Source organism: Thamnophis sirtalis, unplaced genomic scaffold (assembly GCF_051295495.1).
Source record: "Thamnophis sirtalis isolate CommonGarterSnake01/CBP01778 unplaced genomic scaffold, rThaSir2_p1.2 scaffold_10, whole genome shotgun sequence".
NCBI classification, from domain to species: Eukaryota; Metazoa; Chordata; class Lepidosauria; order Squamata; family Natricidae; genus Thamnophis; species Thamnophis sirtalis.
In genome coordinates, this window is record NW_028261390.1 from 70,497,993 (window position 1) to 70,523,131 (window position 25,139).

General features: G+C 36.1%; 1 protein-coding gene across 3 annotated transcripts in view; it reads right to left on the reverse strand.

Moving 5' to 3' along the window:
* ATP8A1 (ATPase phospholipid transporting 8A1) overlaps positions 1–25,139 on the reverse strand; it is a 64,253-nt gene that overhangs the window by 38,650 nt on the left and 464 nt on the right. The window contains exons 2-10 of one of the 3 annotated variants that reach the window (XM_087724847.1): positions 15,757–15,871; positions 15,228–15,327; positions 13,642–13,740; positions 11,841–11,886; positions 11,021–11,061; positions 7,044–7,117; positions 4,904–4,973; positions 3,415–3,542; positions 213–324 (exon numbers count right to left, since the gene is read on the reverse strand). In XM_087724847.1, the coding sequence (XP_087580973.1) occupies positions 213–324; positions 3,415–3,542; positions 4,904–4,973; positions 7,044–7,117; positions 11,021–11,061; positions 11,841–11,886; positions 13,642–13,740; positions 15,228–15,327; positions 15,757–15,871 (785 nt within the window). Of the gene's footprint in view, positions 1–212; positions 325–3,414; positions 3,543–4,903; positions 4,974–7,043; positions 7,118–8,789; positions 8,875–11,020; positions 11,062–11,840; positions 11,887–13,641; positions 13,741–15,227; positions 15,328–15,756; positions 15,872–25,139 lie in introns of those variants that run through there. The other 2 variants (XM_087724845.1, XM_087724848.1) reach the window with 2 other exon arrangements.

Sequence of the window (25,139 nt, forward strand, 5' to 3'; positions counted from 1 at the left end):
TGTGTGAAAAATGGTCATCTCTTTTTCTCAATGTTGTAACTTTGAACAGTCACTAAATGAACTGTTGTAGGTTGAGGACTACCTGTATGGTCATGCTTCCAATTTATTACCCAATCGGGCGACCTTTTGCTCCTGTCCATTATGGCATAAATATAGAGCAGAAGGTCCAAAGAGCTTTAACATACAAGGTTATTCTCGGTTAGGAGACAAACCTGCATAAGTTTTGTATCATGTCCTGTATAAACAACGATTCCATGAACCCACTGTGTATTTCTGAGTTGAGCACCACGCAGAAGAATCTGGTCAGGCCCCAGTGGGACAGTCCTAAAAGAGAAGACAGCAAAAATTAAGCCACATTGAATCGATCACAAAATAATTCTTCAGAAACATTAATATAGAAACAGATTGGGTTTTGGGGGGGAAATTCTTAGGCACATTAATTAAATGCTACTTTTTAATGGGAATAATAATAATAATTAATAAGAACATAATTTTTATTCTGCCATTGGGTTTGTTATGTTTCTCTTTGCATTGTACACAGCTAAATTGCTATTTTGTACTCATATTTTTATCGTCCTGTCAATCCTTGCAACTGATCATTGCATCCAAAATTGAGTCACATCCTGATTTAATATAGGTCACACGATTAAGCCTCACCACCATTTTCCTTGTTCATTAGGGATATTTTTTTTAAAGAGTGAAAAAGACAGAGGTAGTACATATTAATCAATAAGGCCTCTTGCACCATTAGTAACAGTACTAGAAAAAGCGTTTCAGTTTAGCTTTTAATCTTTATTTGCTGTCAGGTGATTAATCTACAAAAGGGCTTGACTTCTCTCTTCTTTTTTCTTTGTGCTGCTGATAAAATCAAGCTGCTACCCATTTTTGTCCAGGGAGCATCGTAAATCTTGATATATGATGTTGTTTTTCCCTTTGGTTCTTCCTTTAATTTCTTTTCCATGTTAGTGGAAACCATCCGGATGTTAAAATGCTGCTGAACCCATTGAAAGGAGGTCTTCTGCAATCCAAGATTTCATTTTGGATGGCCTGGAACCTATGCCAGAATCAGCTGAACTTTGCAGGCCTCACTTCTTAATATTGGGTTTTAGGTACATATCTACCAATTGGGAAATCAGGATATGCAAACCATTTCTAACACAAAATAGTCCCCTGCAAGTAACATCCTTTTGCCACAGAGACTTGGATTGTAACCTCAGTTAGTATTGAATGGAACTAGCTAAATGGAATAGAGAATATGGCATTAACCACGTTTCTCAGAGGCTAGATCTTTTTGTACATCCAGGTTATTGTTGTTGTTGTTGGTTGCGAAGTCGTATCCGACTCATCGTGACTCCATGGACAAGGTTTCTCCAGGCCTTCCTGTCCTCTTCCATCCTCTGCAGTCCATTGAAGCTGACACCGACTGCTTCAGTGACTCCATCCAGCCACCTCCTTCTCTGTCATCTCCTCCTCCTTTTGTCTTCAATCTTTCCCTGCATGAGGCTCTTCTCCAGGGAGTCCTTCTTCATTCTCATTAGGTGGCCAAAGGATTTGAGTGTCATCTTCAGGATCTGGCCTTCTAAAGAGCAGTCAGGGTTGATCTCCTCTAGCACTGACCGGTTTGATCGCCTTGCAGTCCAAGGGACTCAATGCAGGAGTCTTCTTCTCCAGCACCAGAGTTCAAAGGCCTCCATTCTTTGGTGCTCTCAGCCTTCCTTGTGGTCCAACCTTCACAGCCATCCATTGCAAGTGGGAAAACCACAGCCTTGACTATATGCACTTTTTCTGGCAGGGCGATGTCTCTGCTTTTTAGTCTGCTGTCTAGATTTGCCATCCATACATCCAGGTTATGTTTATTGCTATTAAATTCTTCTAGATGAAAAGTAAGCTCGTAGATTGTAACATGATGTTGCGGATTATGTATTTGCTGTGTGCTTCGTATTTTCTTTTGTGGACAAACACAACCATAGATAATTCCTGTTGTGCTTTTGTTGATAGAGTGCCACTTAACAAAAATGTGTGTGGTTCATGACCATTTAGAGATATTCCCGTTATGGTTGTTGAGATTTTCCAGCAAATTATGCTTTTGTATGTTGAGCTTTGCCAGCAAACAGCCAAATACAAAAATGTGCGTTGTGCATGTGAATAATAGATGCATTGTTACATTTGTTGAGCTTTTGTGCTGACAAATGCACAATTGTGCTGCTTTTTTGTTTGTTTGTTTGTTGCATAATGCCAATTATGCTATGCCTGCATAGAAAGTGGTCTCAAGCTAATGGAGGATTTTTCCTGTGGATTCACAAACACAGTTAAAACTGAATACATTTCCCATTTCTGGGTTCAGTTCTCTGCTGCTTGTCCAAGCAACATTTAGGCTTTAGAAATGTTATAAAGTATTGCTTCTATAGTAGGCTATAGAAATACTTACAATAATCCACTCTTGCCAATTTTTTTGTAAATTGCATGATAGTTACTACTTAATTTTGTTTATCAATGACTACCTTGCCTCCAAGCTTGAAAATTAAGAAAGCAACCAGTTTGTTTTGAGTTTCCATAAATAGTGGAAGTTTCAAAATGTCTCAACTTTCCTTTGGTCTGAACTTAAGACATTTGAAACATTCTAACTGAATGTTCCAATTGTTTCACAATTTGTTTCACAAATTTATTTTTGTTTTGCATCAGCTCCTTTGGGGAAGGAGATACAGATAAGTGAAGGACTTACAAGTTTGTTTAATGGTGGTTCGAAGTTACAATGGCACTGAAAAAAAGTGACTTATGACCATTTTTCACACTTCTGACTGTGGCAGCGTCCCCATGGTCACGTAATTTACAATTGGCGCCTGACAACTGATTCACATTTATGACGTTTGAAGTGTTGCTTCCAGCTCTATTATGATTCTGATTCTCTGGCATAATGGGTGTTTTAGGATGCTTGGAGTAAAATACTTATTGAGGTCCGAGTAATGGGGTTAAGGAATCAGATAAGAGAGGCATTCATTTTAAGTTGTTAAGATTAGAAACAGGTCTAGGAAGTGAATGTGTAAAATGAAGAGTAAAAGCCAAACCATAATTATAAATACTTGTGATTGTTTTCATGATTAAAACCTGTTCTGTTTCATTCCCTTTTTTTCTCCAAACTTTAAGGTTTGAACAATGATGCTGAAATAAAATGGCCAAACTTTTTTTTTTCAATGGCAGGATGAATTAATATTTACTTATAAAATGGGTTCAGGAGATGGGTATTACTAGAACTTTAAACAGTGAAAGTCAACTGAAATTAATACAGCTGACATATACATTATTTTTTGTTAAAACGCAGCAATGAAAATATTCTTTCCATCAATATCAATATTCTATTTTTTTTATAGATTTTAGAAATATTATGAAAGAAATTGCACTCAAAGGTTTACATACCCATGGTTGTCTAGTCTAATATTTCCAACAAAGTCATAGAGATGTCTATTAGGACTCTCACATTCAATTTTGCCTGAAAGTCTCACCAAGTTGTCAATGTCCCTTATATCAGCGGTCAGTGGTAAGCCCTGTTTGAATAAAAGTGTTCTTAATGCGATAATGAAAAATTAAGAATAAGTAACACAAGCTTATGATTTCCTATATGTATATGGGTGTTTACATCTATTTATTAATTTATTAGTTGCATTCACCGGTAATGGTAAATCATATTATACCATGATGTGTATAAGCAAATTCATCCTGCACTTAGCTTCAGTTTCACAAGCTCTTTTTTCCTTAATTCCATATAATTATCAAGATATTGAAAACTGATTTATTTTTATTTAAGAACAGGATGTCATATTGTTTGGAGCAACAAACTGTGCCTCATATAAATTATTGTCAGCTAGAAACACAGGCACACAGAAATTTATCTATATAATAAAGTCTGTGTTTTTAATTATGGTTTTAAGTGGTTCATAATAAAGTTAAAGACAGAATGGAAAGATTCAGAAATATCACTCTAAGCCAAAATACAAACTGCATGACGACTGATTAAACTTCCAAGTTGCCTACAACGATAGTTGCCATAATTCTTTGCACGGCTGACGTGACAAATTTAAGACAACTAAAAGCAAAATTTCAAATATTTCTTCTCTGCCCTAAGCTGCATTCGCCCATTTCAGCCCATGTATGTTTGTGTGTGTGTGTGTGTGTGTGTGTGTATGTGTGTGTGTATGTATGTATGTATGTATGTATGTATGTATGTATGTATGTATGTATATATATATATATATATATATATATATATATATATATATATATATATATATATATATATATATATATATATATATATATATATATATATATACACACACACACCCCCACACCTTTGCACTGGCCCTAATCATTTATCAGCTGATAACGTATTCATATTTTAAGTATACATTTTCATTATAAAAAAATCTGTTTATCTTTTTATGAATGATACTGTCCTCTCGTTTTTCTTCCCCCCTCCCGGTTCACCTGCAGTGCCCAATTTCCCACGTAAGATTTTTCACAAAATTGAGTATAAAGTGAAACGCCTAATAAAACTGAAAGGATTGAGAAGACTGCAAACATAAAATTGAAGCGTTATTAATTTTTATACTTGCATTCTGAAAATGCAAGAAGGGATATACATTATCAATACTTTACAGGTAAAACTACGCTTCTTAAAATGCGGATTCTTCTTTATGTAAATAACAGACTAACATCAATAGTATGCAATACACTTTGGATCAGTGCCTACATCTCTTGAGGACTTAAATGAACGTTCCTGTCCCTTAATGCTTTTTTTTTTTTTTTTGCCCTTTAAGATTCTCCTTTATACTGTGAACTATGCACTGAGAATTATCTTGAAGCAATATAAAGTAAGATAATAGAGAGGGAAAAACATACTTCTTACCTGTCGTATTTTTAAATTAGTTTCGCCATCTAAATTTGATGTTTCAATGTAGCACATAGCTTGCGGCTCACTTATAGAAAAGAGAAGATCCATTTTATAAATTAAGCAGTCCAGAATCTATTTTCACTGAAATACAACATCATTCTTTAGTTTATATTATTGTCATTAAACAAAATATGAACTAATTTACATTTTCAGACAATGACCCTTAAAATATGTAAAGAAAATTATTCATATTGACTTCATTAATGACCGGTAGAAATTCACTGACTCCAGATCTTTGTTGGACAGAAAAAGCAAGCTAAATAGTTTGACAAGAAACTAAGCTTGCAATCCATAGGTTTGAATAACATAAATTCTCTAGTTTTTTTTTTAATAAAGAAAGTAACACAAAATAAATAATTATGCAACATATAGGAAGTCCTTGACATATAACAGTAATTGAGCCCAGAACTTTGATTATAAATCATTGCAATCACAAAGCAGGCCAAAAAGTGACTGCGTCTGATTTTATGACTTTTGTGGTGGTCGTTAAATAAATTTGGGAATTATTAAGCAAATCTGTTCTATTCAGGAAGTAGCTGGCAAAAAAAAAAAGACAAAAATCACAGTCAACATAATTGTAATTGAATGCCTTGTATTGTAATTGCATTGTAATTAAATGCATTGTATGAAAATACCACCTCTCCCAAAATACATATAATGTTGATCTTGCATTTATGTCAAAAATATATTTAGTAAATGTTGAATATTTAGTAAAGTTGCAAAGCGCATCCATATTTAATCAGGAATTTCTTCACTTTACACTTACGTTTTAAAGGTCAGTCTTTTTGAAAATGTAATTGACTGATTACAAATTAACATGCAAATTATTTCAGTTTCAGTATATGAAACATATTTAAATCCGGACATATTTCATATGATTTAACAAATATACACAGTGTTTGCAATCTTTTATACATCTATCTAGGACAGTGGTTCTCAACCTGTGGGTTGGGACCCCTTTTGGAGGTCGAACGACCCTTTCACAGGGGTCACCTAAGACTATCGGAAAACACATATTTTCAAAAAAATACGGAAAACATAAAATAATTTTATGGTTGGGGGTCACCACAACATGATGAACTGTATTAAAGGATCGCGGCATTAGGAAGGTTGAGATCCACTGATCTAGGAGTACCTCTACTCAATTCAAACTAGTTTAATTCTGAATAATCATATGTGCATAGGATTGCATTGGAAAGCTACCAAATTATGTACATATAATTTAAAATAAGCCCTATTTATCAAATTTGTTTACATTTGAGTGAATATTTTCTGAAGAACATTGAAAATAAATGAGTGGAACATCAAAGATCGGGAAAATATGTTTCATTACCGAAATTAATATATTTTGACATTCATCACTGTAATCAAATAAAATTAATGATGTCAAACAAAATGCAATCCAAACATAGAATCTACATAAAAACTGCTTTTATTGAGGTAGCATGCTGTTCATCCATCAACAAATCCAAATGCATGCAATATAAAGCATGCAACATTTAGGTCTGTGCTGTGGGTCCTCTAGAATTCTCAAAATGTATCATTTGTTAACAACAAAAGTGTTGTATAAAATTATTGTCAAACATGAAGTTCTCTATGGTATGATTTATGATCATATGATTTATAGTTCATGTTTCTAGACAGCCCATCTTCCTCAAGGGACTCGAGTTTAAAACTTTAGATGGTATCTGCATAATAACTTCATCAAAACAGTTTATTTTAGTCATTGGCTTATTTTATAGAATAAATCTGGAAGTTGATCAACTATTTCTGCATTAAGTGCAATCCTAACACTCTTGATTTATAAGTTTGTCCGATTAATTTCAGTGGAACGTATGATGAAGTACACGGGTGTTTAATTGCACATACGGCTATAATAATCATACAGATTACAGAGGGCTGTAAAGCACTATATAAGTCTAAGTGCTATTGCTATTAGCTTAGACAAAGTCGAACATTCCCTTGTACTTTCATCTGAATGCATGTTTGTGCATAGTGAAACATTCTGCAATCTGTTCACAGCAGAATCCTTTTCTGCCTTGGTTTAATAGACGGACCCAGAAACACATTTATTCTAGAACCGATTCATTCTAACCTTGTGGACAGACAGATGAGATCAGCTGGGAGATGCTCCCCATTGGTCACCTTCACTATTTCCCCCACTGCAACCTTTACCAGTTTTGAAATAATAATAATTATAACAGAATAATAAATAAAAGAGGAGAAATCAAACGGATTAAAAAAGAAAGACAGAAAATTGAAGTTATTATATAAAGCATGTTAAGGAACAGTCTCCCCACCCCACAAATCTATTTAATTTGGATCAGAAAAATGTGTTATTTAAAATATTTTTAGAGACAGCAAAAATAACCCTAAAAGGGGAACATCAAAGCGTAATTGTCAAGGGCAGGGGAAATCACAAGATTCAGGCAGTTCAAATAAGTATAAAGATTTACTGCAAGCTTAAACTCTCTACAAGAATTTGAGCTACTAGCGGTCAAAGGAAATGAGCGGGAGATAAGAGAGGTATTCAAGTGGAATGGACAGAGTTCTTGTGGGTGCACAGGGACTCGTGACTGAGGCCATGTTTGACCCCTCCCTCAGGCTCATCCTGGTCATCTCCTACAGTAATACAAATTCTTGGTATTAGAAAGGAAATAGAGCAGTGAACAGCAGGAACAGACTTCCGGTTTGCTCATAGGGCTGGTTTTAGCCCTCGGGGGCTTTCCGGAGATGTCCCTGAAGGCCCTGGAGGGCAAAAAATGAACTTCCGATTTGCTTGTAGGGCTGTTTTTTTGAGCTCCGGAGGTTTCAGGGAAGCTCCTGAAGCCTCCGGAAGGCCTCCGGGGGGTGGGGAGGCTGTTTTCGCCCTCCCCATGCTCCTATAAAGCCTCTGGAACCTGGGGAGGGCGAAAAATGACCTCAAAAGAAGGCCAAAGTCAGCTGGCCAGCACGCGTATGCGCGCTGGCCAGCTGACAGGGCAATGCCTCATGTGCCCTGACAAATGGCTCCACGTGCCACCTGTGGCACGCACGCCATAGGTTTGCCATCCCAGAAATAGAGCATAATAATGTATTATTTAACTTCAGCAAAATAATAAAAGGAATTTGAAAAAGGAATGGAGGGAAATATCTTGGTTTCCTTTTCAGATGCCAAGAACTCCTTTAACAGAATTAATAAATACTGGAATTCATGGCTTTTTCACAATCTAGAGAGCTATGTTTAGAAATTCAAATTCAGCACATCTACCAGGAAGACATGATGTAGATGGAGTGGGAATCAAATAACCATTCTATGAGCAATTTCTTCATAGAAGATATCAAAATAAAGTGTGAGGTGTCAGCTTTCATTGAGAAAGGAAAAGCCTATTTAAACAAGAATTCCATATGGTAAAAATCTTCAGGTAAGTGTAGTAAAATACTATGTTTAAATATTTATATTTAGAGATAATGACCCAATCAAATAGATTTGGGGGTGGGGGGAAATGTTTCATATATTGAGTTGTCCAAGGAAACACAGATAAACAAGATTAAATTTCACAGGAATGAAATCTAGTATTTTGAAATCTGAAAGCATGTCTTGAGGCTTTAAAAAAAATTAAATTAAATTAGGAGGAAAAGCTTCTGAGTTCCAAACTACGAAAGAAAATATAATCAGATGCACTGGAAAGTCCAGTACTTTATTCTTTTGAAGTAGGCTTCCTTAGCAATAATTCATGTATGCAATATTTCAGCAGTTCTAAACATTTCTGTTTATTCTTTATTTCCTTGGTGCAATTATGGATCAAAGTTGGAGAGAGAAAACAAAGTCTATTCTGGAAACATTGATGAACATCTCTACCTTGATGAGAGAAGTACAATGTCAGCAGGTATATATTCTTTGCCTTTTATTAAAACTACATCTCCAACATCTACCTGAAAGAAAACTAGGAATCGGTTAATGGTCTGAAACTAGCAGAATAATCCTTTCCTTTGCTGAATTTAAGTACGCACTGTGCAATAAAAGTAATAAACGACTTAAAATGGAATCGACGGTATGTAAGAGGTTTAAAAACTGTAGGCATTCCCATCTAAGTATTATTTTTCTCCCATTTAACAGAATAACCACATTTCTATTTTCATTTTATGACAGAAAGTATAACACCATTTTCTCATAACAAAAAAGAGTGATGATCTGTTTTGTTACTTGGTATGAATACAAAGTACATCTTTATGGTCAGTCAGCTCTTTGCCTTATTTAGATCACGTTGCACAGTCTGACAGTTAATCCTCCAAGAATTAAAAAAAACGAGTTGACTTCAATACATAAATTTTAGTAATATATTCTGTAGCACTTGTGCAGTAACAAAAATATAACAATTTGGAAGGTCTTTTTACTGCCTAAGAAATAAAGTACAGTATAGAATCTGTCAAGTCAAATAATGACACACTCTCTTGCAGCTATATAAAATTGATTACTAGGGTAACTTGAATAATTTCTACTTAGAGGTAATTCCCACTTAGTTCAATGAAATTGGCTTCTATGTGGGCAAATATAGATTTATAGTTGTCATGAATTAAAAATATCTAAAATGAATTCGTATTTCAGTTCTCCAGCGCTTATTTTCCCCTGAGTAAATACTGCAATCCATAATGAATGAAGGCACTTATAAGAATAATTAAAGCACTGTTCTATGCTAAACAAGAGAGATAATATTTTTAATTCTTTATTATAATGCTGTTAGCACTATGGTTACATTTACGTTCTTAAACAGATAAGATACACATGCATTTTGATTTGATTCATCTCATTTGATTCAATGTACTGTAAAAATCCAGGATATTTGCTAATTATGCTGTGTGAAAATAACTAGTGGTGGATTAATATGATAGGGAAATGGCAAGTTTGAGAACTATTGGCATAGAATAATAAACTATTATTTTGCCTAAATCTTCTGCGTATCAGAGCATACAAATTAACCCTTTAGGGATCAAATGCACATTGAATTATTATGTAGGAAAACAATAGCCAGAACTTTCAGTAAAACAATTAATGACAATTTAATCAGTATGGTAAACATAAGGTCAACAAAATAGAAAACATATGGCAAAAATTAAATTTAATCTTTTTAATGACAATATATTCAATATAGTAAACACAAACATTTCATTTATTCAGTGTAATTCACTATAACATATATAAAGATTTAGATCCAGAGTTACCCTTCTCAGGGCAGAACTGCTTATATCTTATGTTACATACAGGTAGTCCCTGACTTATGACCACAGCTGAGCTCAAAAGGTGTTAAGTAACTTTTGCCCTATTTTATGACCTTTCTTGCCATTGTTATTAATTAAGTGATTAAGTGAATCACTGCAGTTAGTTAATAGCAATAGCAATAGCAGCAGCAATAGCAGTAGACTTATATACCGCTTCATAGGCCTTTCAGGCCTCTCTAAGCGGTTTACAGAGAGTCAGCATATTGCCCCCAACAATCTGGGTCCTCATTTTACCCACCTCGGAAGGATGGAAGGCTGAGTCAACCCTGAGCCGGTGAGATTTGAACCGCTGACCTGCTGATCTAGCAGTAGCCTGCAGTGCTGCATTTAACCACTGCGCCACCTTGGCTCAGTGGTTAAATGCTCAGGTTAAGTTAGTAATATGGTTGTTAAGTGAATCTGGCCTTCCCATTCTCAGAAGATTGCAAAAGGAGATCCCATGACCCCAGGACACTGCAACGGTCATAAATATGAATCAATTGCCAAGCATCTAAATTTTGATCATGTGACCATAGGAATGCTGCAATAGTCGTAAGTGTGAAAAACGGTCATAAGTTACTTTTCTCAGTGCCGTTGTGACGTCACATAGTCACTAAATAAAAATCCTGTAATTTGAGGACTACCTGTAGTAGTTTATATCACTGAATATAAGCTGCTGAGATAATTATTATAGTTAGGTAATGCAAAACGCTGCACATACTAATAAATAGCTAGACAACATCCTTCAGAACAGCGTTTAACAAGCATTGTTTTCTGTTCAATTCTCAGGATCTAAATCATATTTATATTTTACAATAATGAAACCACACATACCTTTTGCCAGTGTACAATCTCCCAAGCTCCATTTCTCAATACTGCATCATGAAAAGTAATAATAAAACCACAAATGTTCTATTAAATCCAAATTATTTTCTACTAATGTAACATTTGCTCTAAGATCCAATTATACAGAAACATTATGTGTCTGTGTGTGTGTGTGTGGGGGGGGGAACAAAGTTCATTCTATCAAAATTTTATTTTGTTATCCACATAATTCTCAATATAAAACCATTCGTTTGTGCAAGATTCTGTCAGTCTTTTTATTTACTTTCTTTTCATCTTTTTTGGCTAAAGTGCTGTCTTTTCCAAGTATATAGTTTGTGTTTAGCTACCGGCAATTCGGTGGTCAACAGAAGTAGTCATTAGGGGAAACCAAAACTATGCTTGTTATCTTATATGTAGTCCTTCCCTTGTGACCATAATCACGGCAAGAATTATTGTCATAAGCTGAACCATCATGTGACTGATTTTTTGAGTTTTTTTGCGGTGGTAGTTAAACAACCACGGCAATTGTTAAGTGAAACCATATTCCCCAAGGGCTGGTTTTTGCTCAAAAGCACAAGTAACTAGCAAAAAGAGTGTCATGCATATGTGTACACACACACACACACACACACACACACACACACTCAATTTCTTGTTTACAATTTGAATAGCATCTAGATTAACTGTCGTTAGATGGGTGACTATATAAATCATATAAATAAATAAAATGACAAAGTAATTAGAAAAATAGCTTTATTAGGAAAACTTCACATGACTTCATTTTTACTCACTGAACAGTTAAAAAATGGTTATATATGAAACCTCCTACCTTGTACTTCCTTTTTATTCACAGCATTATCAGCTTTCTGTCTTTTCTGAAACAAACCACATAGATTTTTACAATGCTATTATGGAATATTTTAAATATTAGACAAGTTACATATGAAAGTGAATTATGACTAGGTTCACACAACATGTATAACACATCATGTTAGAGAACTAGTGCCTAAATATGCACAAGGTACCACATTTGGTAACTTTTTTTTGGTGATTTATCCTTCATGCAAACCAAGGCAGAACTTTTAAGTATTTCCCCCCCCCCCCCCCAAAAAAAGTACTCTATTTTCCAGGCAGATTACAGAGAGTATCCTAAATTGGTGATTTGCTATGGGATTTTTTCAAAATATTTAATTTTTTCCAGACATCCTCCTCTTGGCCTATATAGATGGACAAATAAAGAACAACACAGCAAGAGCTTGTTTCCATTATTCTCTAAAGATTGTGTTTTTTGTACCAATTGAATTGGGACACAATTCTGGAACAGGCAATGTCTTGTTCTGATAATTGAAACGCTTTTACAAAACTAATAACATTCAATATACTTCTTGTCATCAATGCATTTGGAAAATATTCTCAGTCTGGCATCTTATAAATGCGATGGTTTCGTTTTTAACAAGGGAAGCAAATCAGGCTCCACAGTCCACTCAAGGACCTGTGGGACTCAGCCTGTGTCTCAGCCTTAAAAATCGAGGCTTCCAAGGATTGAGAGAATAGCAAAATAACACAAGGCTGTGTTATTATCTTTATCTACATATATAAAAATGGCTGTTTGTGTGTATGCTCCAGCATAACTCTTGAACGCCTGGAGCAATTTCAACCAAACTTGGTACACAGATGACTTACTCTCTGGAAACAAATACTGTGGGGGTAAGACACCCCTAACACGGCTCGGGGTGTGTGTTCTGTTAAGATATAGCCTGTTGTGCCTTAAAATGGCTTCTACTGTACAGCACACTGGAGTTGCCATGGTAACGGCTTCACAGTACTCCACAAGGGGGCTCCCTCTGGTAAGGGGGTAAACTCCAACATTAGAAATTATAGATGGTCCGGACATTTTCCCCATATAAATAAATACCCAGACAACGGTGGGTTATCAGCTAGTTCTTCATAAAAAATCTGAGCCTCATATCGACTGGGTGCCTCTCCTAGGAATTGCAAAGTACAGACAGGAGAGTTGGGTGCCACTGGGTCCTGGAGAGGACTGAGGAGGAGGCTGAGTCCTGCTGAATGGGAAGCAAACCCCAAGGCCTGCAGGAACCTGGTGGGTGGGGGATAGACAGGGCGGGATATTGCAGTATTTCTGCAGCCCCTCTTAAGGAGTAATGCCTGTTGGTCCAGGGGTTGGGGGAGTTCAGGGGGTAGGATGTGTTCCCTTATGACTTGTTTTCAGGTGTTTTGCAGTGGTCTTGACTCGTTGAAACTGGGAACCAGAAGCAAGGAGCACAGAGGCATGGCTTCAAATTAACTCTGTCTCGAGGCCAATTGGACATCACAATGCCCAATCCTGGCTAATCCTGCAAAATTCCTCCGGAAAATCTATAGCAGTTCTGTTCATGGAATTCCTTCGCCTAAGGGCACATCATCATCACGTGTGTTGCATGGGTAAAACCAGAAATGCACGTTCCATAACAAAATGTGAGGAATTGTTTGTTTAGCTGCTAAAAATATATATGAAAAAAAAAATCAAATGAGTATAGTACTTAGTTTACGTCCCTTTAAATTTAAACACGTATCTTATTTGAAGATGAGTAATTAGTTTAAAGTTATGATGGAAACATTTTGCTACTTACGATATCTTCTATTATTTCTTTGACTGCTGCTACAACTAAAATAAATAAGAGAGGAACCAATGTTGTATACCGTCCTGTTGGGGAAACATCTGGAATTTGCTAAAGCATAAAAAGAAAAGTGCATTTTAATATTAGTCATGTTAATTGTATGAAAACATGTTCAATAAAATGTGATAACAGCAGAATCCACTTAAACGCCAATGAGGAAAATTTCTCAAATAGGTAAATAATAATTACAATGGTTATTTCTATTAATTATTATCTACCCTAGTTACAAGTAACTATTTCTTAATAAACTTTGTATATTTATAATGACTAAAATATATTCCAATACCGATAGTAATTTGAGGATTTTTAGGCATTATTGATTTAGGCATTACTGATCTATCTGGACTAAACTGTGAAGTTAGGAGAAGTTTATTGTCAGTTTATGATTTCAGTTGATTTGAATTCCTTTTATCACAACTTAAATGATTTTAAAACTTACCCAGCAATAAGTATATATAAAGTATTGATGCCACTAATGGTCCATGTCTTTAAAAAAAATACCCCCCCCCCAATTTTTATTTATTCCAGAGTAAAAATGTGTAACATGAAAATATGTTAAATTTAATCTCATTATCCTGACAGCCTTTAATACAATAAATACTACAGTGTAGAACCTGAAGGCAAATAAAGTCTGACATGATATCAAAGAAATCACATAACAACTTTCTAGCTGAGAATTTATTACTCTTTTTACTTGTTACATTAAGCTCTATAGAAGCACTGAGGCCAAAATATATGCCCAATTACAAAGTTCAGTCAGGAGGGTTAAACTCATTATCACATGACAGATAAGAAAATACAAGAGTTGGTATTTCCTATACAATTAATGCTTACATCATAAACACTCTTTATTATACTGATCATTACACATGGACAAGAAGAACTGGTAAAGCAACTTTCAGTTTAAAGTTTAGTACAGCAACATATGTGTTTCGGGAAATATTGCTTACATTCTTCAAAAATGATTTGGAAAAAGTGCTTTGGACCTCACTTGAGTACAATATCTCTTCGTTAATCATTGAATTGGGGTGACTCCCCCCAATTCATTATAAATGATAAACTCATTATAAATTGAATGCAACTCTTAAAGCATTTTTTCTCATAACCTGGTAAATATCAGACTAAGTGTCCCTAACCTCTGCTTCTGCAGGGCTCAAAACACTTCTTAGGAATCTTTTCATAAGAAAAGGTAAACAATATATTTGTTTGTTCAATTTCCATGGCCACCCATTTCAGTAAATCTCTCTGAGAAGCTTACAATTCACAATATACATTATGGTTAAAAGTATTTCAAAAAGTTTAAAACAATAAAAGCAATAAAACTGTATAGCTATATTGAGAGGGAAAAAAATAACCTTGCCCTGGTTTAAAATTTCACTCCCTAAGAAGTTCTAAGATTTTATCTGAACTTAAGACATTGCATAATGAAAGCCTGCAGCCACGGAGGACATTGCAAACAATTGTATGACGTCTAACAATTAAATGTTACTGGAGGATAAAGGGAAGGAGGGAGCAAAGCACTTAACAGACATTCTTACCTGAAGCAATGCAATGAAAAGAAAAAAGGCATTAGCAGCTCTCCTGAACTGGGAATAAAGAAACCTAGGCAGGAATGTGATAATGTTGTATTTTGCAGTGCTAAAAGAGGGATTAAAAACAAATGGAATTAAAGACATAAAAAACAGATAAAATATGCAGAGAATACTAAGAGAGATTTTAAGAGCTAATGCAGCATTTGTATGTCTAAATACACATGTCTTCCTCCTCCTCCTGGCAACCCCCCCCCCTCCCTTTTGCCTGATGATCTTATTATCTGTCTGCAAGAAAACAGCCAAGCTCAGAGAGCATCAAGGACCCACCATAACTTGTAACAAATCAGAAACATCCATGGGTGACGTTTAAGGACATACATGGTTAAAGGAAGCATAAGCACCATTCTTTCAATGCGCACATAGTGATATTGCACACACTTAACAGGTCAGAGCTAAAGATGCAGTGGCAGAACAGTGCTTTGGCTTTCATCAGAGAGTATGTAAGATAATTGTACAAAACTTTGGTTACAAATACCTGACATGATTGCTACAGAACTTAGAGAATTGTGGTTGATTGATGAATATAGTTCTCACTTCCTCTTGATCAGCTAATGAGGTTTTTTCTGAAACATCATCTGTCTTCTCATAACCTACAAAATATTATAAATCTGATATGTACATTTAAATTCTGCAATGATTTAAATGAAACAAAAACCATTTTTAAACATTAGTGAGAAACACAAAAAACATATTGTACCTATTATTGTATCATTTGTATTTATAAAATTAATCTTTTAAATTCCTATTTAAGATGATTACATTTTTTATCTTTCCCTGGTCTGTTAGTGACATGCTAAGGTAGCTTGTCTAGCTGCTCAAATCATTTAAATTAAATATTTTGATTTGACAGATGTACTTTAAATGTTACTTATTTATGTTACAATAGTTGCAGCCTGTCCCAAGCTTAATATACTCTGGTCAGGGACTTACTTGTTTTATATGGCTGAAGCTTGCAACTCCCAAACTGTTTCAGTAGTATAAGCCAAAAATAATAATAACAATAATAATGTACAGTTAAAAAAAAGCCAAGATAACTAAAAGCATTAAAATAAAGTGTCAATAATTTTAGTTACAGATAGCAACCAATATTAAGTAACACCACTCCCCTGAAGTCTTGTAGAAGTCTTGATAAATCACGAGTTCTTTTTATGCTACGTCCAATCCACGACCCTCTACTTCCTTCCTCCTAGTGGAAAAAAATACTTCCCTCTTCTAGCTGATTTTTGGCTGCTTCAGTTTAAACACAAAACACTTTCTTCCTTTCTCTCTCCCCCACATCCTCAAGTGTTTCACGGCAAAGCTTTGCTAGACAACTCTGCCTACTAAGGTTGTAATGTCAGCTACTACGCTGGTAAGATTGTTGTACAGGGTGGAGACCACTGCCTCTGAGCCATTAATTTAATCTGCTGTGAATCAACACTACTCAGTATTTTTAACTGAAATGAGCACTTTGGACTGGCTGCTTCTTCCAGGAGACAGTGTTCCTCCAATTACCTACAGTAGAAGCAAAGGCACTTAAGCACTTTTAAAAGTTAAACTTCGCGTGCATTAAGAAACCTGCTGGAAGCAAGCATAGGACCTGGAATAGGATTACGAATATGGGTATACTGTAACTGCTCTTGCCTGTCAGCTTGCAGACAGCTGCAGATTACACAACCGTGGCGTTCAAGTAACCTCCAAAAGCAAACAAATGTAGAGCAACTTGCAATAGTCTATCGTCATGATGAAAAGACTTCGAATTACTATCACCAGGTTTTCTTGCTCCGGAAAAGGGTTACAGCTAGAGAACAGTAGTAGTTCTGAGTGTAGAACATTTGAATCACAGCCCTGCCTCCTTATAAATGGAGCAGCTAGTTGTTGGGAAAACTGAATTCTGCTTTGTTAGGATTAAAGTTCAGCCTCTTTTTGTCTCGTAGAGCTTTGTCCCGCTTCCAAATACCAGGCCAGGGCTTCAGCCTACTTATATCTCCATGGTACTCCATTGTACAGTCCTCAACGTACAACAGTTCGTTTAGCGAACGTTCAAAGTTACAGTGGTACTGAAAAAAGTGGCTTGTGATTGTTGCAGCAGCTCCACGGCCACGTGATCAAAATTCAGAGGCTTGGCAACTGACTCCTGCTTATGACGGTTGCAATGTCCTGGGGTCATGTGATCCAAGGCAGATTCACCTAACAACCGTATTACTAATTTAACAACTGCAGTGAATCGCTTAATAGCTGTGGCAAGAAGGGTTGTAAAATGGGGCAAATTCACTTAATGAATTTCTCACTTAGCAACATAAATTTTGGTCTCAAAGGGGGTTGTAACTTGAGGACTACCTGTAGTTATGCAACCCATGGCTCAACAATTAAAGACCAAGGAGGAGGAGTCCAATTAAGCAGTCAACAGAAAAGTGAAGAAATATTAATTTGATATGCTGGCATTGTAGATATCTGCATAGATTACAAGTGACCTGAATAAATGGTTTCATGCTAAATATACTTCATTGTGGACAGATACTTGCCAAATGGTTAAAAAAAACCTGAATTAAAGTAGTAGAATAAAAGCTGTGAAAATGATGCTTCCTTTGAAGCTTTGTGGCACAAGGGGGTTTGTGCTACTGTCAGATAATTGATAAGCAGCTGAATTAGTGTGAAATTTTCAAAATTATACTTTTGTAAAAGGATCCAAACATGAAAGCAACCTTCAGCAGAAGGTAGAGCTGGGAGAGAGAAGAAATGTAATTTACATAAAACTCTCTTACAAGGACTATCAATACACCCTTTGGTCCCCAATAAGGGATCCTAAAAATCCATATGTTCAAATTGAGATTGTAGAGATAAATAACAGATCAGTACAGTACAACACAACACTATATTTTAAATACAAGTACTCCTCAACTGACAACTCACTGAAAAAAGTGACATGACTATTTTTCACACTTACAACCACTGCAATGTCCCCATGGTCACCTGACCAAAACTCAGACGCTAAGCAACAGGCATGGATTTATCATGGTTGCAGTGTCCCACGGTCATATGATTTCCTTTTTACAACCTTCTGACATGCAAAGTCAATGATGAAGTCGGATTCACTTAATGACAACACTACTAAGTTAACAACTGCAGTGATTCACTTAACAACAGTGGCAAGAAAAATGGGGACAAAACTGAATTAACTGTCTCACTTAGCAACAGAAATGTTGGACTCAATTGTGGTCATAAATCAAGAACTACCTGTAAAAGAACACAGTCCTTTTTAAAGAAATTGATAATAGATATTAAAAGTACAATTGAAATGACACATATGAAATAAAATCTATGTCATAAAATACAATGTAAGCCTTTTAGGCTTTTTGTATCAGCAACATTCTGCATCCTGATTTAGAGAGGCACAAACTTGGGAAAAACTAGGCTTGTAGAACTTCTACAGGGATGAGAATCTTATTTATAAAAGAGGCTTTTCCCCCCTGTTGACTACGAAAGGAATTCTTGTTTCTTGGAATAGTTTTAAAAAGTAAAATAACAGCACAGTACTAAGATTCTAATTCTGAATTTAAAAAATATAACAAAGCAGAAAAGAACCAGAGCCGATTTGAGATCAGCTATTTATTAAAAAAAAAACACATTTTGATGATGATTTGTGGTACCTTAATAAAACATGAGAGATAAATTGAGAAATTTAGAGTACAAAAAAATTACCTTATAAATCTATTTTGTCACAAATACAAGAAACGTCACAGTAAATCATTCAAGCGCAATATAATGTTCCAGGCAAGATGACTATATATTAATAAAACAATCATGATTAATCATTCACATGATGAATTGAAGAACCAAGGCAATATATATTTACCTATTGTGGACCTACAGTCAAGAAAGTGATTTTCAGAAAAACTGGGAAAATTTATTGGGAAATTGAAATGATTCCTCAGCTAATATTATTAAATATTTTTGTCCTACAGGTGCATCATTAAAACATATGTGGTGACACAGTAGTGTGTCTTATGGTAACAGCTTAGCGTTTGTTAAGATTTTGAAAACTTGGATATTGCAAATGCTATCATTAGGAAAAAAATATAGAATAATGCACTGTAGACAAACCAATGATTAAATTTTTGCTAATTAGAAAACTCACAAAATTAGACTCACATATAGAGCTGAATATTTGATTTGATAAATCCAAGAACTATTGGTAGAAATCTTCTCAAACAATATATGGAAAATATGAAAACATATGATTCTCTTCTACTATAAAATATGTATTTAAATATTTTAAAAGTGTATGTACAACTGCAGTTTGGTTATCAAAAAATGTTATGGGCTAACGTGCAGGAGAACAATATTTTTTAAAATGTAAAATAATATTAAAATAACTTTTACCGGTAAGTTCTCATATATATGCACAGGCATAAGTTTGCGTATGTCATAGAATAAACAAGAGCAGGGTTGAAATTTATAGTAGTTAGCTTTTGTTCCTTACATTTGCATCGATAAAATGGGCATATAATACAGGTAGTTCATTCATTTAGTGACTACTCCTAGTTATTGACAAAAGTGACTTATGACTGCTTTTCACACTTATGACCATTGCAGCATCCCCATGACCACATGATTAAAATTGGCAATGACACATGGCAACTTGCCTGTATTTATGACGGATGCAGGGCTTCGGGATCATGTGATCCCCTTTTCAGACCTTCTGACAAGCAAAGTCAATGGGGAAGTCAAAGATCAGTGTTACTGACTTAACAACTGCAATGATTCACTTAACAACTGTGGCAAGAAAGGTCATAAAATGTTGCAAAACTCACTTAACTAACGTCTCCCCTAGCAATAGAAATTTTGGGTTCAATTGTGGTTGTACTTTGAGGACTCCTTATAGCCAATTTCAGCATTACTCCCTCCAAACCAGTAGTAGATCATACTACGTATAGTACATGCTGATACTATGCCATTACCTAAGCAAATCGATGAGTATTTTTTCAACTACAACACTTTTCAGATATTATATGATTAGTCATTTTGAAACTAAAGTTTTTGATAGGCACTCAAACTGAAAAGTAATTATTCAACAGTCACTGGATTTATTTATTAAAAGCTACCCTTTCTTCCCTAAACTGTCAATTTGGTAAACAAACTCAAGTATCTTATGAAGCAGAAGGGGCTGAAGGACAAAAGGCAGTAAAAAACAGCTTTTTTAATGGGGATTATCAGAAGAGACCAAGGTTAAACATCTCCACCCCCTGCAAGCTAATTAGGACTGCTGAAGAAAGAGGAACGAAGCTGTTCCTCCCACCAGAAATCTTGATCAAGAACAATGAAGAGGTTTTAACCTCATTCCCAGCTTCAAAATTTCCTTCAGCAAGCATCACTGCTTTTTATTAGGGAAACTGCAGATACCATTAAACACATCCACAATGATTGTACACAAATGCAAAATGGAGGGGGAATAATCATTTCTGTGGAGAAAATGCGTGTGGATATAGGGAGATTCTGTGTTCCTTTGCTTATAAGCTTTGCTTATGTGTCATCTTCTTTCATAAAGATTGTTCATCCCTGCATTAAGATGCAAAAGGATGTTTCAAAATTACTTTCACATGATCTGATTTGTGCTTCCATCACTTTATTTCCTAAAACATGTGACTGGAACTTAGCTGAACTGTAAGAAGTTTTATGTGGCTTTCAGACAATAATCAGAATTTCCCAAGGCCCACAATCTCGTAGCATTTGAAGAAAAAGAATTTGCTTTCTGAGGAATCTTTGTATCCCATTCCTTTCACATGATTGATAAGAACAGGTGAAAGTAAAGTTTATTAGCCTCACTGCTCAAGAAGAGAAGAAAATTAATAGAACATGCCCAAATGGCATTTTTGTAAAAATAAAAATAAATGATGAGTATGTGCATTTTATATTTCACAAACGGCTTTATTTCTTTTTTAATTTAGAGTGGTAAAAAAAAGGAAAGCATGTTATTTAAAATGCTGTATTCAATCGTGTTCACAAAAATGAAACAAAAACAAAAACCATTTATTCCAATGCATTATTTCCATAGTAATACACTCAACTGTACTTAGATAATAAATATTAGGTACTAATGCCAATAACTAGTCTTTACTAAAACTAATAAACAGAATATTTTGCTCTCTGCTGAAAATTTTAAATTATATATTAGTTTAAAAAGTCTAATAAACATACTTATATTAGTACTAATTAGATTTATTATCAGAAATGATTTATGAATTAGATTATTTTCCGATATTAATATCTGTTTCAGCCATAAATTAATATACTTTTATACAATTATGTAAGCATATTACATCTTTTAATACCATAATGATTGTTGTAGGTGTTTATCTGATTAATGCTAAGAAATATTTCTTCTATACAGAAAAAGGGATACAACAGAAATATTTATAGTGGAATAAAGCTTTTATAATGATGTTTTGCTTAGTGCTGTATTACAGCAGATATATACACAACTTTCTCTTTCTTGCATCAGCAGAACAAAAAGAAAGCAACCTTCAGTTGCAGATGTGCTGGCTATAAAAATAAACTTCATGTTAGGAACTCTTGATTGTGTATTTCACACATACAAATTAATGTAGTGCTGTTTTTGACAAATTGAACTCGTACTGTCAAAACAGAATACTGGAATTGAACAGGACTGAACTGTTCATCAATTTCTTATTTACATTAAGAAAGATTGGGTTGGATTTTTAAGTTTTGCCTACCCAGCTCCAAAAATTGAAAAAAAAATATAATTAAAGAAACCCTCCAAAAGTAGAATAACAATTTTAATTAAGGGAAGTACTATCTATATTTAAAATGCATGGAGGCATCTAATTTCATTTTAAATATACAATATCAACTGGAATTATGACATGTTTGATTATTAAAAGAAAATAAATTCTCTAATACTTTTGATCACAATAGGTAAATGTTTGCAAATTTTCCCCCATATTGAAGAGAGTTCCATTATTCAGTGTAATATTGTTCTTAGAGAAACAGCTTTCTCCTCATCTAAATCTGAACCCCAGTAGTCCTCATACTGGAATAAAATTGCATTATATCGCTGATGAGATTAGGAGGTAGCCTAACAGGAGCTGCTAATTTGATCACAAATCTAAGGGATTCAGTCCAGAATGGGTTGTTTTCCCTTATTCTCTTTCGTGCTGCAGAGAAAACTGAGCAATACGACATGAGACCATGAGATATAATCCATTCACCTTCTGCTACAGGACGGTCTTCCCTATAATACAAATAGATCTCTTCATATGGATTCCTTTAACTTCAGCCACAACCTGGGGCAAGAACAAGGCTGGTAGAGATACACCTTATAAAGTGAAATGCTGTATATCTCATAAATTATCAAAGGTTCCAGCAACGGAAATCTCTCAGCTTCAAATATTAATGACATGTCATTCTCTAAGAGCAATAATTCCCTTCAATTTGTTTTAGGCTATTCTGTCATTCCTTTTATTTAAGTAAAGATGAGTTAACATCTTTCCTAATACCTCAGCATTCCCAGATAGTGAGGAATCCGGAGCATTTCAGCATTTCACAGGCCTAAGACTACCAAATCTCATCTCGGTGTCAATCTATCAATTTTATTGTGTTTCCTTGTAACATAAGACAGTCTAGAAAACATCTAGCAAACATCAAAAGTCATGAACATAGAATTTGAACACACCAGGGGAGTGTTGCTTTTGTGAAATATGATGCAAAATTAAAATAAAAAAGGTAAAGATTTTTCAATCAAGCACCACTTCTAGAGCCTTCAGATCCATTCAGGGCTAGTTTCCTCACCCCACTAGGGGCTGCATCCCCTAAGACCACCATCAAACATTAGTGATTACTACTGGCATTTGTATGAAACACACGACTATTCAATTATCGGGAAAGAGCCGTTGGTTGTTTGGGAAAAGAAACCCAATTCCGGAAGCAGAAGGGCCAAAAGATGGAACAGTCAAAAGCAGACACCAAGACAGGAGGGTTATTTTCCTATTAGTGACTCACAGTGTTTTATAGGAGCCAGACAATTGAAGATGGGCATCTGAAGTGGTCAAAAGAGTCAAAATGGCAGCTTTGCCAGAATAAGACTTCCCTTCTTAAGCAGCCACCTTCTTGTGTTTTGACCCATCTTTGCAGACAGCTCAAGGTCTAGAGGCTCAATTGTACAATGAATGGGTCAAGGAACTAAGGCAGTGATGGCAAATGTTTTCAACACCGAGTGCCCAAACCGGAATGCGTGTGCATGTGAATGCACCAGAGCACTGGAAACCCGAAGATCAGTTGACTGGTGCATGCATGCCTGTTTTTTGGCTATTTTTGGCCATTTGGGGAGCTGTTTTCAGGCCATTTTCTGAGCCAAAAACGGCCCCCAAAAACCAAACTGAAAACAGCCCTGAAAATGGCCTGAAAACAGCCCAAAAATGGCTTGTTTTTTGGCTGTTTTCCAGTGCTCTGGTGCCCACGAAGACCAGCTGGCTGGCATGCATGTGTGCGCCAGAAACAAGAAGGGCAGCAGGTGATGGTGCACATGCCCAAAGAGAGGGTTCTGCGTTCCCCATCATGGAACTAAGGAATATCTAAGCTATTGAAGAGAAGTTTAGGAACAGAATAATAGCATCTTCCAAAACTTGAAGGGCTGTCATAGGGAAGAGAGCATCAATGTATTCTCCATAGGACCTGAGCGATGGGTAGAAGCTCATTAAAGGGAGACCCAACCTAGGAGTAAGGAGGAATTTCCTGACAGTGAAAACCATCAGTGGAACTTGCCTCCCATGGGGGTTTTCAAGAAGCGATTGGACAGCCATTTGTCCTGGATGGTATAAGGACTCCTACCTTGGGCAAGAGGCTAGATTAGAAGACCCACGGAGTCCCCTTCCAGCCCTATAAACAAGAGTCATCTGAACCAGAGTGAAGAAGTACTAAATTGCATCAATGGAGGCTTTCATGAAGAGAACGGACAGCCATTTGTTTAGAATGGTAGGAGGACTCCTGCCTTGGGCAGGGGGTTTGACTAGAAGACCTCCAGGGTCCCCTCTGACCCTAGGACGAAGAGACATCAGAACACGTACTAAATTGCACAAATGTAGTTTGCAAGAAAAGAATGGGACAGCCATTTGCCCAGAATGGTACTATAGGCAGGTGTCCTACCTTGGGCTGGTGGGGGCTAGACTAGAAGACCTCCAGGGTGCCCCCCCCCAGCCCTGGGATCCCTGCCAGCTCTATTCTATATTATATAGAAGGGTTTTTTTTAATGAAGAGATTGGACAGCCATTTGTCTGGGACTGTACGAGGACTCCTGCGTTGGGCAGGGGGTTGGACTAGAGGACCTCCAGGGTCCCCTCCCAACACTTAGGATCAAGAGGCATCGGAACAAGTACAGGATTGCATCAATGGAGGTTTTTATGAAGACTGGACGGCCATTTGCCCAGAATGATACCAGGTCTCCTGCCTTGGGCAGGGGGGGGGTAGACTAGAAGACCTCCAGGGGCCCCCTCCAGCCCTGGGATCCCTGCCAGCTCTATTCTATATTATATAGGGATTTTTTTTTTAAATGAAGAGATTGGACAGCCATTTGTCCGGGATGGTATAGGCGCGTCTCCTGCCTGGGGGGGGGGGGGGGGCTAGACTAGAAGACCTCCGGGCCCCCCTCCAGCCCTGGGATCCCTGCCAGCTCTATTCTATATTATATAGGGATTTTTTTTAAAAAAATGAAGAGATTGGACAGCCATTTGTCCGGGATGGTATAGGCGCGTCTCCTGCCTTGAGCAGGGGGGCTAGACTGGAAGACCTCCAGGGTCCCTTCCAGCTCTTGCCTGGCCAGAAGGATGGTGGAGGATGCTCGGAAAGAGGGAGAAAAAGGCCGGG